Below are 17,989 nucleotides of genomic sequence, written 5' to 3'. Positions count from 1 at the left end.
TATCCGAAAATAGTCGAGGATAACTAAATTATTATAAAGTATCCAAACTACCCAAAAGTATCTGAAACTATCCGAATAGTTTTATCTGAAATATCCAAAGTAATCCGAAATATCTAAACTTTTTATCTAAATCATCCTAATTATTTGATATTTTACCCTAAATAACCGATATTTTATTCAAATTATCCAAACTACCCGAACTATTTAAACCCGAACTGGATCCAAATGAGAACCGAACTTTTTCCGGATATTTTCTAGTTCCTACATTTACTATCCGAACCGAACCGAACCAGAAACTAACTGAACCAAACCGAACCAAAAATAGGTTAAGTACTAAATGGATCCTCTAGCTCCTATTCAAACTACCGAAACCCGGAAACCCGAACCGAACCGATATCTGAAATGCCCAGGTCTCTTTGACAAATTATTTTATTTTTATTATTGTTTCTGAAAAGCCCGGCCCATTAAGTAAAAGCCCAAACCATCAGACGATAAAAGACTCTTCTTCAACCTATCCGCCGCTTTTGAAAGCTTCTTCTCCTCTGCTTCAAACTCGAACTGAACCTTTCTCTGACTGATTCAATGGGCAAGGCGAAGTTTAAACCTGCGGATGATGTGAAACCGGAAGTGGAAGAAGCTGAGGAAGTTGAAGAACAGAGAGACGGCGGAGAAGTAGCAGAAGAAGAAGAAGAAGAGAAAGAGAAGAGCTTTGAGGAGCTAGGGCTTGACCCTCGTCTCATTCGCGCTTTATCTAAAAAGGGTATAGAGAAGCCAACTCCTATTCAGCAAACAGCCATTCCTTACATCCTGGTAACCATCAAAGTCTCTACCTTTACGCCTTCTTTAGAGTCTGTCTGATTGATTTTTCTTATTCTTTTAGGAAGGGAAAGATGTGGTTGCTAGAGCTAAGACTGGCTCAGGGAAGACCTTAGCTTACCTTCTTCCCTTGCTTCAGAAGCTGTTTTCAGACTCTGGGAGGAAGAAGAAGCCTGCTCCTTGTGCTTTTGTTCTCGTTCCTTCTCGAGAGTTGTGTCAGCAAGTCTACACGGAGGTTTCTTGGCTTATTGAGCTGTGTCGTGTTCAGATTAAAGCTGTGCAGTTGACTAGTAGCATGCCTGTTTCTGATATGGTTAGTGTAACAAGTTCGACTTTAATCTATTTTTTAACATTTTCTAATGTTTTTTTTTTTCAATTGCAGCGTAACGCGTTGGCTGGCTTGCCTGAGATTCTTGTCACCACACCTGCTTGTATTCCTAAGTGTTTTGCAGATGGAGTTTTAGATCCCGCAGCTATCAGTGAATCGCTTGAGATTTTGGTTCTTGATGAGGTATGATAGATCTTCTCCTTTCAATGGTTTATAGTAACAGTATCTTTGTGAATTCTCTAATAGTCAAGTAGTTAGCTCTTTAAGTGGAAGCTGTTTGATTATACTTTCTTGGAACGTTAGGAGTATAAGGAATCAATTAATCCTTAGAGGTTACGAAGTTGCGTTTTCTTTTTATTGAGATGTTGATATATTTTTGTGCTATCAGGCAGATCTTTTGTTGTCCTATGGGTATGAAGACAATCTAAGGTCGGTAACGTCAATAGTTCCAAGACGTTGCCAATGCCTACTTATGTCTGCTACCACAAGGTAATTCATCCGTGTTTAAATAATAGACCAGTTAAGCTCACATTTTTTTTCCTCTGAGAGGTTGTCTTGAATGGTGGAATCATGTTTGCAAAATGTCAGTTCTGATGTTGAGAAATTGAAGAAATTGATTCTGCACAACCCGGTAGTCTTGACCTTGCAAGAAGGTTCTGACAAGGAAGAGCCCGTCCCAAGTAATGTTCAGCAGTTTTGGGTATGATTCAAACACTTAGCTTTGCTTAAGAAATTTTTTCTTGGTTATGTTCACAGTTGTGGTTCTGATTAAAGATGACTATTGTGTTATCTTGTCATAGATTTCTTGCAGTGCTCAGGATAAACTACTACACATTCTTGCTCTCCTGAAGCTAGAGGTTGTTCAGAAGAAAGTTCTGATATTCATCAATACTATTGACATGGGTTTCAAGCTGAAGCTATTCTTGGAAAAGGTAAAGTTTTGTGTTACCTATTGACATGAGAAATCCAGTTATTTATTGTAGTAATATTAGTGGATTAATTTATTTTTATTTGTCTGCCAGTTTGGAATCAAAACTGCAATTTTAAACGGGGAGCTGCCTCAGAATTCTCGGCTTCATATCCTTGAGGTACATCACCAAAGTCACCTCCCATTGAAGTAGCAGCTTCTAACTAATCACTCTGTGTTTGTACAGCAATTCAATGCAGGTCTATTTGATTATTTGATTGCAACGGATGATAATAACCAGACTAAAGAAAAGGAAGAGGTTAAAGGTGATGATAACAAGGATAATAAGAAAAACAAAAGGCGTTTCAAACCGAAGCTGGACGCTGAGTTTGGTGTAGTCAGAGGAATTGACTTCAAAAAAGTTCACACAGTAAGATTTTCTTTTCTTTATTGTAATCTTTTCTTTACATTCTTAAACCTTTCCTTAAACCTCTTTTATGCACAGGTCATAAACTATGACATGCCTCAAAGTGTGACAGGATACATTCATCGAATTGGACGTACTGGGAGAGCATATAGCAGCGGTTCTTCCGTTTCTCTTGTGAGATTTCTTGTCTTATATATTACCTTTAAGTTTGGTATGATCTCTTCAAATCTGCAAGTCTAATGCTCTGCTTTATTTGCTCACAGGTTTCTCCTAATGAGATGGAAGGGTTTGAAGAAATCAAATCCTTCCTAGCAGGCGAAGAGGACAAGGATAGTGATATCATCACTCCCTTCCCTTTGTTGACTGAAAATGCTGTCGAGTCTTTAAGATACAGAGCTGAGGTGAGTAGTAATCTCTTACTTTCTCAAATGAAGAAGTATTAACGTTCTTTCTTTGTTGCAGGATGTTGCAAAGAGTGTTACAAAGATTTCGATTCGAGAATCTCGTGCTCAGGATTTGAGAAATGAGATAATCAACTCCGAAAAGTAAAAAGCAAGAATGACTGTTCTTAAGGTGTTGTGTTGTTTGTTCTGTCTTCTTACTTTTTTCTTTTTTTGCAGGTTGAAGTCTCATTTTGAAGCTAATCCAAGAGACTTGGATCTATTGAAACATGACAAGCTTCTTAGCAAGACTGCGCCTTCACCGCATCTAAGAGACATCCCTGAGTATCTAGTTGACGCAAAGACTCAAGAAGCGAGCAAGATGGTGAAACTAGCCAGAGCCGCTATGGGAAACAGTAGGAGATCCGGTGGAGGTAACAACACAAAGAAGAAACGATCGAGAAAAGGCAGTGACCCACTCAAAACCTTCAGCGCCAACGTAAACACAAACAACTTACGTAACTTTTTATTCCCTTTCTTTGCTTTTGTGTTTTAAATGTTGTCTGCTTTCCTTCGATCAATCAGGGATCCAAGAGAGGACGCGGTGGTGGCGGTGTTGGCCAGAAGAAAGATGGTAAAGGATCTAGCGATGGCTCGGCTAACAAGAAACAGAAGACAGTTTAAGATTATCTCGTTTTTTTTGCTCATGTGTAATCAAATTTTGACGCGTTGTGATCAGACAAAAGAAAGCAGACAAAAACAACAATCTTTAGCTCTATTCTTGTACTTTTCAGATATAATTTTTCAAAAGCTTATTGCTCTTCAAACCATATGTTATATAACTCATGAATCATGATGAGTAGAGATGTTAATTTGCATGTGCCAAAATAGAGTTTGGAAACATCCTAGTCCACTTGCGTCTCTTTTTTTGTTCGTTACGACGGCATCATAATGTAGGGCATCACAGCATCTGTATTAGTGAACTCTACAGAGAGTTCACACGGTTTTCGGAAAAAAAAAATATTAAAATAAACAAAAGCAATGAACCTGCTTTTTGGAAGTTCACTGCACTGAACCCGGATCATCACTGTAGCACGGGCCCCATGATACATGGCGACCCGCGATTGATCCGATTAATAAATTTTTTTTTTTTTTAAACAAAAATCAAACAGATAAAAAATAATAATAAAAAAATATTTTGTGAACCCCTTCCATGGGGTTCACTAATGCTGATGCTCTCAGAAGCAAAAGTCTTTGGTTCCGAATGCGTGCGTGTATCATAAGTTACGTAGGTCACACTCACAGAACCTCGAGTACTATGTGTTAATTAGATCTTTAACGTTTCACATACACATCATTGTCTCTCCTGGCCGTCTTCTCCGGCGAACACAACGCCATTTATTAACAACATTTGCTTTCCTTTGATTCACTCTCATGGCCGATATAGCTGTTAAACGATTTTCAAAGATATTTGAAAAAATGCATACAAACATGTAGGATTTTATTTGTTATTAGCCTAATCTTGGAAAATAATCTTCGAAAATTTGATTCGAAAACCGGTAGAATTCTAGTGTATTTATATCTTAATACCACATCGACTTCAAAAACACTATTTAAAGATCCAATAAAATCCATGTATTTTGTGATGATACTTGATAGGAACAAACAATTTAAGATTCTTTCAATATGTATATTCTTATACCAAAATCTCTTTCTTAAATTGTAATCATGTTAAATCTTTGAAAAGACTTTAATTTATAGAAAAAAAATTGTATGGGTGATATATTAAGGAATAAAATCTCTCAAAGTTACCATCAAATCATATTTTTGACTACACACATCTTACATAGTTTCAAATAAATTATGAATGCTCGAATTGTCGTTATAAGTTACCTTATTAATTTAGTAAATGATTAGATTGAAATATGTTTATTTCTTAATTAGTTTCAAATATTTAGTTGTTCTCCGTATTTCTAAATAACTTAGCTAAATAGACAATAAAACACTCCATATCTTATTTGGTAGTGACATATTTGTTATTTTATTACAACAAATTTACAAAGAAAATATAAATTTTTAGTATTATCAGCAAAGAAATATAGCTGCATACAAGATAATTTTGTATTGTATTTTTCCAGTAGCAATTATAAAATGTGGCATATTTCTTTTTACAAAATAAATTTTCGGAACTCCTTACCTAGTATATATATAAAAATAAATAAACCGCCTAATATTAGGACATTTCCATCTTCCATTGTAAATTTTCGGAGAAATTAACGTTTCACCTATACCTCATTCTCTCTCTGTGCCTCCTCTCTCTCTCTCTCTCTCTCTCCCCGCCGTCGTCTCCGGCGAAACAACAACATTTGCTTTCCTCTGATTGACTCTCATGGCGGACATCGTGAAACAAATCTTAGTGAGACCAATCCAACTAGCGGATCAGATAACCAAAGCAGCCGACGAAGCTTACTCGTTCCGACAAGAATGCCTCGAGGTCAAAGCCAAAACCGAGAAGCTCGCCGGCCTCCTCCGCCAAGCGGCGCGCGCGAGCAACGACCTCTACGAGCGTCCCACGCGCCGCATCATCGACGACACGGAGCAGGTCCTCTTCAAAGCCATCGCCCTCGTCGAGAAATGCCGCGCCGCGGGGCTGATGAAGCGCCTCTTCACCATCATCCCCGCCGCCGCGTTCCGCAAGATCACGATGCAGCTCGAGAATTCTCTAGGAGACGTCTCCTGGCTCCTCCGCGTCTCCGCCTCGGGCGACGACCGCGACGACGAGTACCTAGGTCTCCCTCCCATCGCCGCCAACGAGCCGATCCTCTGTTTGATCTGGGAGCAAGTCGCGAATCTCTTCACCGGCTCTCTCGACGAGAGGTCCGACTCGGCGGCGTCCCTCGTGTCGTTGGCACGTGACAATGACCGTTACGGGAGGCTCATTATAGAAGAAGGCGGCGTGCCTCCGTTGTTAAAACTCGCTAAGGAAGGGAAACTTGAAGGCCAAGAAAACGCGGCGCGGGCCATTGGGCTATTGGGCCGAGACCCAGAGAGCGTTGAGCAGATCGTTAACGCGGGCGTGTGCCAAGTCTTCGCGAAGATTCTCAAAGAAGGTCATATGAAAGTTCAGACGGTTGTAGCATGGGCTGTGTCGGAGTTAGCGTCGAATCATCCCAAGTGTCAAGACCACTTCGCTCAGAACAACATCATTCGCTTCTTAGTGAGCCATCTCGCCTTCGAGACGGTTCAGGAGCATAGCAAATACGCTATCGTGAGCAACAAGGCAACTTTGTCTTCGATCCACACGGTCGTGATGGCTAGCAACACGAATCCGGGAGATAAGAAGGCGGGCAACGAGCAGGACGAGGCTCAGAGTAATATCTCGCATCCTATGAGTAACCAAACACCGAGCCAGATGCATAACATTATCACAAACACATTAGCAATGAAAGGCTCCGGCCCAGGCTCAGGCCCAGGCTCGGGCCCAGCTTCGGGTTCAGGTTCAGGTTCAGGTTCGGGTTCAGGTACTACTAACAAGAATCAAACAAAACATAACAGTCAGCATCATACAAAAGGTGGACCAACACCCAGAGGGAACAATCCAACGCATGTTTCTTTAATGGGGACAAGTATTAAAGGAAGAGAGTTCGAGGATCCAGCCACTAAGGCTCAGATGAAAGCAATGGCTGCAAGAGCGTTGTGGCAACTCTCGAGAGGGAATCTCCAAATATGCAGAAGCATAACAGAATCAAGAGCATTGCTATGTTTCGCCGTTCTGTTAGAGAAAGGTGACGATGAAGTCAAGTCGTATTCCGCATTAGCAATGATGGAGATCACCGACGTTGCCGAACAGTACTCAGAGCTGAGACGCTCAGCTTTCAAACCAACCTCTCCTGCGGCAAAAGCTGTGGTCGAGCAGCTGCTAAAGGTGATCGAAAAGGAGATACCGGACCTTTTGATCCCATGTATCAAATCAATAGGTTGTCTTTCAAGAACGTTCCGTGCGACGGAGACAAGAATCATCGCGCCGCTCGTGAAGCTTCTTGATGAAAGAGAAGCTGAGGTTTCGATGGAAGCTGCGGTTGCGCTTATCAAGTTCTCGTGTACTGAGAATTTCTTGCGTGATAACCACTCTAAAGCGATCATAGCGGCAGGTGGTGCAAAGCATTTGATTCAGTTGGTTTACTTTGGAGAACAAATGGTTCAAGTTCCGTCTTTGGTACTACTATGTTACATTGCGTTGAGTGTACCGGATAGTGAGACTCTAGCGCAAGAAGAGGTTCTTGTAGTACTTGAGTGGTCGACAAAGCAATCTCATTTGGTGGAAGCGCCGATGATTGATGAGATATTACCAGAAGCTAAGAGTAGATTGGAGCTTTATCAATCTAGAGGGTCAAGAGGGTTTCATTGATTTATGACTAAGCTTCACTCTCTAGTATGAACATTCTCTTCTTTTTTCTCCCAGGCGAGTTTTGTTTCATCTTTGATGTGATCTATCTCCAAGCTCTCTGTATAGGTACATTGGTGATGCTCGTAGACATTTGTTATAAATGTGTAGACTATGTTGTAAGTCAAAACTACTATACATTGATTTAGATTATACACCAAATAATATTCCAGTTAAGTTTGTTTTGCATTTTTGTTTGAAGCTTTGTTCTCTTTGCATCATTAGGCTTTTGCGGGATTCAAATTGTCTTTTACTTGTTTATGTAGGGAGTAAATGAAATTAAGCCATGTAGAATAATTATCAATCATATACAGTTTAGAAGTACATTCTAGTTTAGGTCGTTTGTAAACAAGATGCGTAATTATTGTTAACATAGAAAGTGCATGTAAACATGCAAGTAAACAAGAATTGTGAGAAAACATTGTTAGTCTTGAGACATTATTGTAAACAATAATCTTTGTATGCCACCTGAAAATGATATGTGATTAAAATATTTACAAGCTATATAACACACTGATAAAGGTATATAACATTCACTTAGATATAATAACGAACATAAATGAAATAGAGTGAAAGTGTAATTTATCGATTCCCCATTATATAAACGTACACCATACAGCTGGTTTAAAACAATTAAACCGGATTTAACAACAGTAATCATGAATGTACAAAGTGTACAATCCATCCATCCCTTCTAGTAAACAATGAACAGAAAACATTCAAAAATACTATAGAAGTATAAGTAACATACCAAAAAAATGTTTTAACGAAAAGCAAATCCAGTAATCAACTCATCGATGATTACCACTAGGTTTCTTAGCATTCTTGATCCCATGAATCTTCGCATATATATCCTTCGTTCTAAACGCAAGCAAGATGTCAAGAGCAACCCCAACAATGGAAGTAATCGCCATTACAATGAAGATGAGACGGAAACAATGGGCTCCTACGCACGTATTGCCTCCACCAGGAGTTGGTGTAGCTTGGGCATCGTATAGTAAACCGGCGAGAAGACCCGAGAAGAGGAACGAGCCAAGTGGTAAGTTCAGCACGAGGATGTTGTAGATGAGTCCGTAGTATTTTAGACCGAATAGCTCAGAAGCTGTTGGTACGGTTATAGCTAACCGGACTCCGTAGCAAACTCCAACCACCATTGAACCGATGTATAGTGAACCGGGCATGGCTAAAGCCATCACTAGATATCCCACGGCCATGATGATTTGTGATGCAGCATTCCATAATGGTCTTGGAGTTCCATATTTTCTATTTATTCACGAAAGAAAACATCAGATTTTCAAGATTAGTCAATGTAATAAAAGTTTTAATCAATTAAGAACATTTTATAAAGGTCCCAGTCCACGATCTAATTGTCAAATGAAATTATTATTTTATAACTCAAATCTAAAAAAGATCTTTCGACGCAAACAAAAAAAGTCGCAAAAACAAAATGGAAAAATCTTTTTTTTTATGGTCCCTGCCACTAGATATTGGACCCGTCTATTCTTAGACAAGGAAACTTCTCCACTGAATAAATTTCATGATTTTTACTAGAAATTTATTTAAAAAGAAATATCATGTAAATGGAAAAAAATATCCAACTCGCAGTAACAGAAGAAAAAAAAAAAAGCAAAACACAATAATATACTCTTGTCTTCCTTTGAGGCAAAGCAAAGATGAAACTGACTTCACTTGGAATAGTTTGCTTTACGTATGCATAAAAATGATCATGTGCAGTTTACAAGTCACGTTACTACTTTAAGAAGATCTATGCTATCAATTATTAAATCAGTTTCCCAATCTATTAACTGGAGAGGAGAGAGTTTAGTGAAGTGACTTACTTGATAAAGTGCTCGGAGATGGTACCGGAGAGAATCCGACCAAAGAACCCCCAAATGCTCGTCATAGAGACAAAGATAGACACGTCTGTGTAACCAAGCGCAAGCCCGATCTGACCCATGTTGTTCATCACCGCAAGACCAGTGCCTACTCCACACAAGAACGACACAAACAACACCCAAAAGTCAACGGTCAACATCGTTTCTACTATAGTGTGTTCATCTCCAAGCACCGGCCTCTTCTTCTCCTCCTCCTCCTTGAGAAGCTTAGGAGACGGTGGCAACTCGTTATCCGCCGCCGCTGCGGCACCGACAACCACCGTCTCCTCCGCGATCTCCGATCTCAGCAACGGTTCCTCCGCGTCTTCTTCGTGATTTAAACTCCGAACGTAGGCGTGGAAAGGGATGGCGATGGGAGAAGCCAACAGGACGAGAAGCACGGAGGCGAACGCGATGGAGATGGCTCCGGTCTTGACTCCGATGATGTCGTACGACTGGAGGTACACGGCGATCACGACGGCGACGATGTTGAACACGGCGAAGTACCTCGACTCCTCGTTTTCCTCGGCGACGGAAGCCGCCGGAGGGATCTCACGGAGGAATAAAACCGCCGTGAGACACACGGCGAAAGGCACGACGGAGAGGAGGACGAGAAACGAAGCGGGGTCGGCGGAGAACAGAGCAGTGCACACGTCAGTGAAGATCGCAGTGCTCAGACCGACGTAGCCTTTCAAGATCCCGGAGACAGGACCACGGTTCCGCCGGAAGTTTCTAATGCAAGTAACGAGAACCGCCGTGTTCATCCACGTCGTGCTGTTTCCTCCCATACATAGAAAGACACACATCTACACACAAAGAAACAGAGTTTCCAAATTAAGAAAGAACACTTTAAGGGTTTCTATTTATGGAAAGTTGTGAATCTAACCTGCCAATAAGGGAGAGGCTGGATCGTGCGGCTCACGACGAGCCATTGCACGCCGTAGCCGATAAGACCTTCGAAGCATCCGATGAGGAGGATGACGGGAGTGGAGAGACGGTCGGAAGCGAGACCAGCGAGGATTCCGAAAGCTTTTCCGACGTCTTTAGCGACGGAGAGGCTGTTGAGCTCGAGCTGAGTGAGGTTCATTAGGGACTTGAGAGCGTCTGAGTAGTTTGAGAAGGTGTAGTTGTTGCCGGAGATGGCTTGGACCCAAACAGCCGTAACGAAGCCAAGCCATTTGAGAGCAGATGAAGAAGAAGGAGATCTACCGATACCCATTGGAGTATTGAGAACAAGAACAAGAAAGGGAAAGAAGATTTTTTTTTTTTTTTTTTTTGTGAAGTGTGAGGGTTTGTTGAGCTATCTGCGTACGGTTTTAAAGGTGAAATGTTAACGTGCATTTAATACTTTTCCTTTTTTTTTTGGCACTTCGTATTTATCTTTTTGTAGAAAGTGTTTATTTTACTACTATTAATTATAGAATTAAATATTTGTTATAAGCTAGAATGACGAATATGGAAAGTACGAAAGGGACACGTACGGTGTGAAGGTGTTGGAAGCCGTGAAAATTACGGTGATTCGTTTCATTCCTTTTTCATTTTCATTTTTTTTTGTCAAATAAATGTCGTCAAAAAAATAATACTAAAAGAATTTTCTTCTAACGCAAATTGCTTTAAAGCATGGGATATTTTCTTAGTGGGTGATTAGAGTATGATCAAGTAGGATGATTAGTAGTTAGTGAATGGTTTTGGCCAGTTGTGTAAACATGGGATATTTTCTTAATGAGTGATTAGAGTATGGTCAAGTAGGATGATTAGTGGTAAGTGGATGGTTTTGGCCAGTTGTTTTGTTTTTCTCAGGCATGGGAGTTCATGCATCTGTAAGTTCTTTTTTACTTATTTGAATATTATATACATGTCATGACCACATGGTTTTATTTAAAGAAATGTGTTTATTCAGTCTTTAACTAATCAAAAGCCTCTGTAAAGCTGCAGTTGTTTTCGTTTAATATTGACCATTTCAAAATAAAATGATTTATGTAATAAAGTTTTTATGTTTTGTTTTGATTATATGGTAATGCTGGCATGTGAGAGAGTCATGGACTTTAGATATCTCTCGTATTAAAAGTTCTGTTTGGTACCATTAGGGAATCATAGAATAAAAAAGAGGAATATGCAGTGTGTATATTGAACTGGAAACTGGTGAACCGACACAGTTTTCTTTTCTTTTTGGTGATTGATTTTGCAGAATGTTGGAAATGCTAAATGAAAGTCGTGAGTCATTATAGTTATAACTACCGCTTTATTCATCGGAGTAATTACTATTGCGGCAAGTCGGCGACACAGCTTTTAACTGCTAATAAAGTGGAGTTAAAAAGATACAAAACTAGGCAGAGAATAAAGTCGTAAACAGGTGTACGACACATGACATCACAATGCATAAATATATCGTATCGAGTGGATATTCAGATCTGGAACTGGAGTTCGGAAATCAATAAGTGGGACTAGAAGCAGGGGCGGTCCTGGGCATAGCGGACTGAAACACCGGCTTAGGGCCCCCAAATTTTTTTAAAAATTTTACATAAGAAGGGGCCTCTAAATTTGTAAAAAAAGTTTTTTTATAAAACTCTTACTAAATTGTTTTAGGCCCCCAGCATCTCAGGGACGCCCCTGACTAGAAGCTTCCAGTCTGGTTTCGTTTTATCTATTTTTCATTCGGATAACATACTGATTTATTTTACTTTCATAATTATTTGTTGGTCATTTTTTTGCCAATCTATAATACTTAACTGAGATATGGACGTATGAAATTATTTGTACATTATAAACTAATAATTTTATTTTATTTGAAAAGAGTGAAAACATTTTTTATTTTTTAAAGTCTGACATATGTCTCCGTTGTATCTCGGGACTGATACTGACAAGTGCCTAACCATAAACAATTCCAATGCACTCACCAATTTTTTTTAAAGACATACATATAATATCTAATAGGGTTCAGGCGGTGTTTAATATGTCATCAATGAAATGGTCGTATTGTAGTATTACATGTAACTTATTTCTGACCCTAATATCACATTAAGAAAAAAGAATGATAATCACTATGATATTACTTTTTTGAACTTTACATGTGTCTATATGCTGTAAATGGTACATGGCTATTTTCATAAAAATGTTAGAAAGTCTTAGTCATAGGTACGTCCAAATACAAATATGTTATAAAATACAAATATATGTATCTATTTATAACATATTTGTATCGTGTGTTAGAAAAACATGCATAGCCTTATATGAGAAAATAAAACAATTTGTAAATAAATAACAGAAAAATCAATTCGCCTCGACGCCTATTCCGCATTTGGCCATTTCCACCTAGTGTAAGAAAAATCAGAAAACATGCCGCTGAATACTTAGCATTAAAACAAATCAACTCAATAAAATTCAATTTAATTTGCTTTGGTTTAACTTGGCTCGATCCGATTTATTAAGATAGTTTTTTTTTTCTTTAAAAGGTCGTTTATCGCCATTCGATTTCGCGGGTTTATGGGTCATCTATATCTTCCACCAAACAAAATGACTAGAATCAAGCTGCACAACACTATTAATATTATTGCTACTGATGATATCTCCAGTTCACACAACAAATATGTATTTTGGGCTGGCTTCCTCAATTTACCAAAAAGGTATTACAACTTTTAATTTGGATGAAAGCATGTCGTGTACAACTCTAACGTTTCATATCGCCAAGCCTTGTATTTCCTTCTTTTTATGTACGTACGGAATTATGCAACACTGATAATTTTGCGCATAAGTCTCTTGTTCTGATAACGATGTTTTAGTTATTTAGCGGGTTTATAAGTTTCATATGCACTATTTATTTAGGCTACAATACTACCACATTAAAACTTGATAAAATATACAGTCGGTTGTGACAACTGTATTTGTCGACTAAGTAAGGTAGCCACTTGAATTTACTACTTTACATCAAGATGTTTTCTCAAGCTTTGGATTGGGTACAGATTTAGATGAGTGTTCTGTTTCTTTTTTCTCTGTTCTTCGACTGCTCCACGGATAACCCAATGTGTTTGTAAGCTCTTGCATTATAGCTTCGTCGCTCGTTTAATATAGTATATCTTGTTGTTCCTGTAGTATATTATGTCAAACTATTGATGTGATTTGGGAAGGAACTCAGTTAACATTTTCCACAAGATACTTCCTCCTTGATAAGTGAACGCAGTCATTATCTTCTTTATACAACTACCATAAACTGCTTAACGTGTAGAGTGTGGTTATTGAATCTCTATAAACTTAGTCATGAGAGTTCCTTTCACGCAATCTAAATTTTTCAAAACAAAAATATCATTAAAGTTATTACTAAATTTTGGAGCAAAGCTTAATTAATTATATACAATGGTTAAAAAACCTAAATTATATATACACACTATTTTGTACGTTAATATTGGTTTAACGTGGATTCCGGTTCAGTTCCATTTAGATTAAAAGAACCATATTTACATAGTTAATTTTATTTATAATATTCTTTTTATATTGAAATTCGTTTTGGTTTCGATATGCGATTTTTTTTTTTTTTGTAAACTGGATATGAGAGCTTTGTTTTCTATTATCACTCGTAGTATAGCTGATGGCTTTGGTGGATGAAAACGGAACTGTATGAAAGTGGAGCTGGAAACACAAAATAATGTAATAATTATGTGATATAGAACGATGCTATCATGTTATCCTAAACCCTCAATTCTCAGCCTCAAACACAATAATAATGTAATAATGACTCTTTGATTTACACCATTTCCTTCTAACTTAACATTTTAGAAAATCCGTTGTCATTTATCATTAGAATAGGGTGTTAATGTTACTCGATTTCCGTATGGAATAGGATGTTAAAATCAACCAGGCACTCACGGTGATATATGAGAAGATTTGACGGAGCTCCGAAACGGAAGAGCCTCAGTTGATGATTTCCGCTTGGTTAAATTTATCATCATTTACTCACCATACAAAGCAGTACATGTGTAGCTTTAAGATCAGTTTGAGGTTGTGCCAAATAGAATATAACAAAAGCTTACCATCGGCGTGTACAAAAATGTTCAACAAAAGATCTCATGCTATGTTTGAAAGCTTATTCGCATTTGATTACCGTTTGTACGTTTATGATAATGGTAGTGAATATCGATGGGACCGATTCGGGAACTCGGACAGGAAGTGAGTGATAGGGAAATGTCTCTATCAGTGAATTATTATTATTGTAGGCGAGGTTATCACAGCTGCCACAATTAGTATAACTTAGTCAAAAATGTGATCTGATTTGTGGGCAAGGTTATCACAATTTGCTTATCACAAAAGATATTTTCGAAAATATTCGGAAACACTGAACGTTGTCGGATTCCTAAACGACGACTCCATAAAATAATAAGCATTTTATTTATAAAGTGGATCCAACGGTTGAGAAATAGCAAGTACTAGCAGAACAACAAAATATAATTGTAGCTTTAATTAAACGTGGGGTGATATGTCTATAAATAAATATTAAATAACTCTTCAATTATTTTCTTTACCAGTTTGTGGGGCATGGAGACGATAATTGAATTTGTTTCTATCTATCTAAATCGAGTGGTTTAGTAATTTTGGATGTTCTCTTAACCTTTTTTGCGACAGTTAATAATATAACACTAATATGTAAAACCACACATGGTGAAAAATCTTGTTTTCATTCACATAACATATTCCTAGGCATAAAAGATTAGAAAACAGTTAATCAAAGAGAAAAAAGATTAGAAAAATGCATTAGTAAGCTAAAATATTAAAAAAAAAGTGGTAAGTTAAGTACACGCTAACAAGAAAAATAGCATATACCAAGATTTGGTTTTAGTGACAGTGAGTTATGAAACACCATAATTAATGATAATGAAAATATCTCACAACCTACCAGCTACGGTGGATGTGACGTGTCCATTAAGTTACGTTTGAACCATAGATTATAGATGATAGAAAGAAACAAATAGACAGATCTATTGTGTCTCTTCATAGATGAATGAGCCAGCCAAATAGGATCAACAATAAATATCAAGCTGAGTACTACTAAATGAAAGGGCTGGTTATACGAAAACTTTTAGATGTCTTTTCAATCGGCTAGTTGCAAAGAATACTGGTCCAATGGTTTATTTTCAAATTGATTACTACCAATATAGTGCAGATGATATTGAAATAAAAGGCCCATTTGGTTTGAGTAAAATAATACTGGCCCGTTAGTCGCTATTCAGGCCCATTAGCATATCACAAACAAAAAAAGACAAAACCCATCTTCGACGAAGAAACAGAACACACTTGGAATTGAGATCGATTTGGACTCTGTCTGTAAACTTTGATTGCCGCGAAGATTACACAATTCGATAGCGTAGAACGTCGAGAGAGATCTTAGAAGAGTGAAAGTTTCTGACTTTTCTTCGGCAATCTTGATTCAGAGGGTGTGAGATCGAGCTCTGTGTGAGATGAATCCTTAAAGAAGAAAGAAGAAAGATGCGGAGAGAGATCTCGTTTTTGTTACAGCCCAGGTGCCTTCTTCTCCTCGTCGCCCTAACGATCTTCCTCATCTTCGCGCTCTTCAACACCGGCAAGGTACGATTTTTCCATGTTCTTTCTCAAACTGTAATGTTGGATCTGTTTGAATGCTCTTTCGACTATTCGGAAATATTGAAAGATTATTATGAGAGATCTGATTCTCTGAAACCCTTTTGTGAAGTTGCTTTCTTGTGTTGGTTAAGCACATTGAAATGTGTAAGTGAGTTTGCTGCGAGTGAGGCTTATTAGTGTGCCCTATACATTTTGTTGTTAGTTTCTTAGTGTTAGTAGTTAAAGCCTAGCCTGATCCTTTTGATCTTTCGTGGGATAGGTAAAACATAAGTTGGTACACATAAGTTGGTTCTGCTTGTCTAAGTTGTAAGGAAGTTAGTCAATGAGTTCGAATGTGTGGATGCTACTGCTAGCTAGTTTTTTCTTCTTCTTAGTTTCTACTATTCTATGATAGAATCATGATTGAGTTTTCCAGCTTAACTAATCTTACATATGACTTGCTTTCTCGCTTGATTGCTTATAAGGAGGAGGAGAAGCAAGTAATCCAGGATTTTGAAATCACACACAGAGTGTTTCTCGATGTTGATATCGATGGCCAACGCTTAGGTAAAAAGAACTGATATAGTTGACATAAGGAAAGAAACACAAGTTATCTCTTCTTTGCTAAATGCTTCCTTCATAGTTTGTTGATTCCGCTCTATATGTTACAGGCAGGATCGTTATTGGACTATACGGCACTGCTGTTCCCAAAACTGTAGGTATGTGTCTTCATCATCTTGACTGCAAACTTCAGGATTCTGTTAAAACTGTTTAAACAGTTTCTGATGGTACAACTCTTTGTTTATTTTTTGCAGAAAACTTCAGGGCATTATGCACAGGTTTGTACTTAAATGATTGTGTTTAATCTCAGATTGGGTGCTTCAGTTTCTGATTAAAATGGATTTAAAACGCTAACGTAGGAGAGAAGGGGAAAAGTTCAAGCGGGAAGCCACTACACTACAAAGGAACACCGTTTCATAGGATAATATCAGGATTCGTAATCCAAGGAGGAGACATCATCCATGGTGATGGCAAAGGCAGTGAGTCAATCTATGGTGGTACCTTTCCTGACGAAAATTTCAAGATCAAGCATTCACATGCAGGTGCGCTTATACTCAACTTATGAAAGTGAGTTTTTATGTATCCTTGTAGTTTATCAAAATTTTGTTATTTGTAGGTGTTGTAGCGATGGCTAATACAGGACCTGATTCTAACGGCTCACAGTTCTTTATCACTACTGTTAAGGCTAGCTGGTACACTCTAGTTTCATTAATGATTTTTCAGTGTAGAGTTTGGTATATCCATATGTGAAATGTGTGTGTGCACAGGTTGGAAGGGGAACATGTGGTGTTTGGTAAGGTGATACAAGGGATGGACAATGTGTTCGCCATTGAAGGTGGAGCCGGTACTTACAGTGGGAAACCAAGGAAGAAAGTTGTGATTGCTGATTCTGGAGAGATCCCTAAAGACAAATGGGATGAAGAAAGATGACAAAAACATAAAAGCTTACACATCTCATCTCAGCAAAATCTTGGCTCTGTTCCTATGAGATCCTCTCTCTCTCTTTTTATTTATAGTTTTGCAGATGTGATGATCTGAATTATGAATACAATGCCAATGTAGTTAGTGTTTTAAAGCTGGACGCTTCTGTAGCTCTTCTTCACTTCAGTTTTTTTTCTCATATATTTCAGTAGACTTTATTATTTATATATATATATATATATGATTTTTAGTTCGGTCTACTATTATGTAGATATCTGATACTGAATTTCATAAAGATAGATTTTCTAGTGTTTTCACACATTAAAAAATATATCAAATCATTATAATAAATGTATCGTTTTTTTTAATTTTTAAGTTTAAATAATTTTTAACCAATAGTAATTCAATAACGTATGAAGTTTACATATTTTTTATAGAAAACAGAAAATTTCTATTTTTATGAAACATTTTTTTTTAAACATGTCTTAGTAAAACAGAGGGAGTACTAATTGTGATGAGCTGAATTATGGTAGACATGATAATTAATTAATTACTGAAAAACATTTTCAGCTTGTTAAATTAATTAAACTCAGCTTTTTGGGTTGGGAAAGACTACAACCTCAGATGTTGTCGCTAGTTACATACACTTAATTTCAACCTCTAACACTCAAATCAGTACCTAATATTTCACAATTTCTAAAGTTACTATTTTCTAGTTATCAAATAACAATATTGAAAAAAAACTACAAAAATGAAAGGATGGT

General features: G+C 37.8%; 4 protein-coding genes across 4 annotated transcripts; 3 read left to right on the top strand and 1 right to left on the bottom strand.

Annotated features, from left to right (window-relative positions):
• The first annotated feature begins 510 nt into the window (after positions 1-510).
• Positions 511-3,673, top strand: LOC103833493 (DEAD-box ATP-dependent RNA helicase 16). The gene is made up of 13 exons (XM_009109612.3): positions 511-810; positions 881-1,129; positions 1,199-1,327; positions 1,533-1,633; positions 1,733-1,844; positions 1,945-2,076; positions 2,167-2,232; positions 2,299-2,481; positions 2,557-2,652; positions 2,742-2,879; positions 2,941-3,023; positions 3,099-3,357; positions 3,444-3,673. The coding sequence occupies exons 1-13, from the start codon at positions 583-585 to the stop codon at positions 3,540-3,542; spliced, it is 1,875 nt and encodes a 624-aa protein (XP_009107860.2). The 5' UTR covers positions 511-582; the 3' UTR covers positions 3,543-3,673.
• A 234-nt stretch (positions 3,674-3,907) lies between these two features.
• LOC103833399 lies at positions 3,908-8,061 on the top strand. The gene has a single exon (XM_009109513.3). It carries the CDS (start codon positions 5,248-5,250, stop codon positions 7,264-7,266), a length of 2,019 nt encoding a protein of 672 aa, XP_009107761.1. The 5' UTR covers positions 3,908-5,247; the 3' UTR covers positions 7,267-8,061.
• LOC103833311 (protein NUCLEAR FUSION DEFECTIVE 4) lies at positions 7,868-10,517 on the bottom strand. Its single transcript, XM_009109426.3, has 3 exons — positions 10,063-10,517; positions 9,141-9,982; positions 7,868-8,565 (listed from the first exon to the last, which is right to left on the bottom strand). Exons 1-3 carry the CDS (start codon positions 10,393-10,395, stop codon positions 8,094-8,096), a joined length of 1,647 nt encoding a protein of 548 aa, XP_009107674.1. The 5' UTR covers positions 10,396-10,517; the 3' UTR covers positions 7,868-8,093.
• Positions 10,518-15,441: 4,924 nt separating this feature from the next.
• Positions 15,442-17,462, top strand: LOC103833231 (peptidyl-prolyl cis-trans isomerase CYP21-1). The gene is made up of 7 exons (XM_009109348.3): positions 15,442-15,749; positions 16,229-16,310; positions 16,415-16,462; positions 16,559-16,582; positions 16,664-16,846; positions 16,921-16,996; positions 17,072-17,462. The coding sequence occupies exons 1-7, from the start codon at positions 15,651-15,653 to the stop codon at positions 17,232-17,234; spliced, it is 675 nt and encodes a 224-aa protein (XP_009107596.1). The 5' UTR covers positions 15,442-15,650; the 3' UTR covers positions 17,235-17,462.
• The last annotated feature ends 527 nt before the right edge of the window (positions 17,463-17,989 follow it).

The sequence above is a fragment of the Brassica rapa genome, chromosome A01, assembly GCF_000309985.2.
Source record: "Brassica rapa cultivar Chiifu-401-42 chromosome A01, CAAS_Brap_v3.01, whole genome shotgun sequence".
NCBI lineage: Eukaryota > Viridiplantae > Streptophyta > Magnoliopsida > Brassicales > Brassicaceae > Brassica > Brassica rapa.
This window is presented reverse-complemented; position numbering and strand designations above follow the sequence as displayed.

Bases quoted from the DNA above. Each gene is read 5' to 3' on its own strand.
- LOC103833493 (XM_009109612.3), top strand. From the start codon at position 583: ATGGGCAAGGCGAAGTTTAAACCTGCGGATGATGTGAAACCGGAAGTG. The intron at 811-880 runs GTAACCATCAAA...TTATTCTTTTAG, and splicing joins CAGCCATTCCTTACATCCTG to GAAGGGAAAGATGTGGTTGC. The intron at 3,024-3,098 runs GTAAAAAGCAAG...CTTTTTTTGCAG, and splicing joins GAGATAATCAACTCCGAAAA to GTTGAAGTCTCATTTTGAAG.
- LOC103833399 (XM_009109513.3), top strand. From the start codon at position 5,248: ATGGCGGACATCGTGAAACAAATCTTAGTGAGACCAATCCAACTAGCG.
- LOC103833311 (XM_009109426.3), bottom strand. From the start codon at position 10,395: ATGGGTATCGGTAGATCTCCTTCTTCTTCATCTGCTCTCAAATGGCTT. The intron at 9,983-10,062 runs GTTAGATTCACA...CTTTGTGTGTAG, and splicing joins AGCCTCTCCCTTATTGGCAG to ATGTGTGTCTTTCTATGTAT. The intron at 8,566-9,140 runs GTAAGTCACTTC...GTGAATAAATAG, and splicing joins ATCTCCGAGCACTTTATCAA to AAAATATGGAACTCCAAGAC.
- LOC103833231 (XM_009109348.3), top strand. From the start codon at position 15,651: ATGCGGAGAGAGATCTCGTTTTTGTTACAGCCCAGGTGCCTTCTTCTC. The intron at 16,463-16,558 runs GTATGTGTCTTC...TATTTTTTGCAG, and splicing joins TGCTGTTCCCAAAACTGTAG to AAAACTTCAGGGCATTATGC. The intron at 16,583-16,663 runs GTTTGTACTTAA...ACGCTAACGTAG, and splicing joins CTTCAGGGCATTATGCACAG to GAGAGAAGGGGAAAAGTTCA.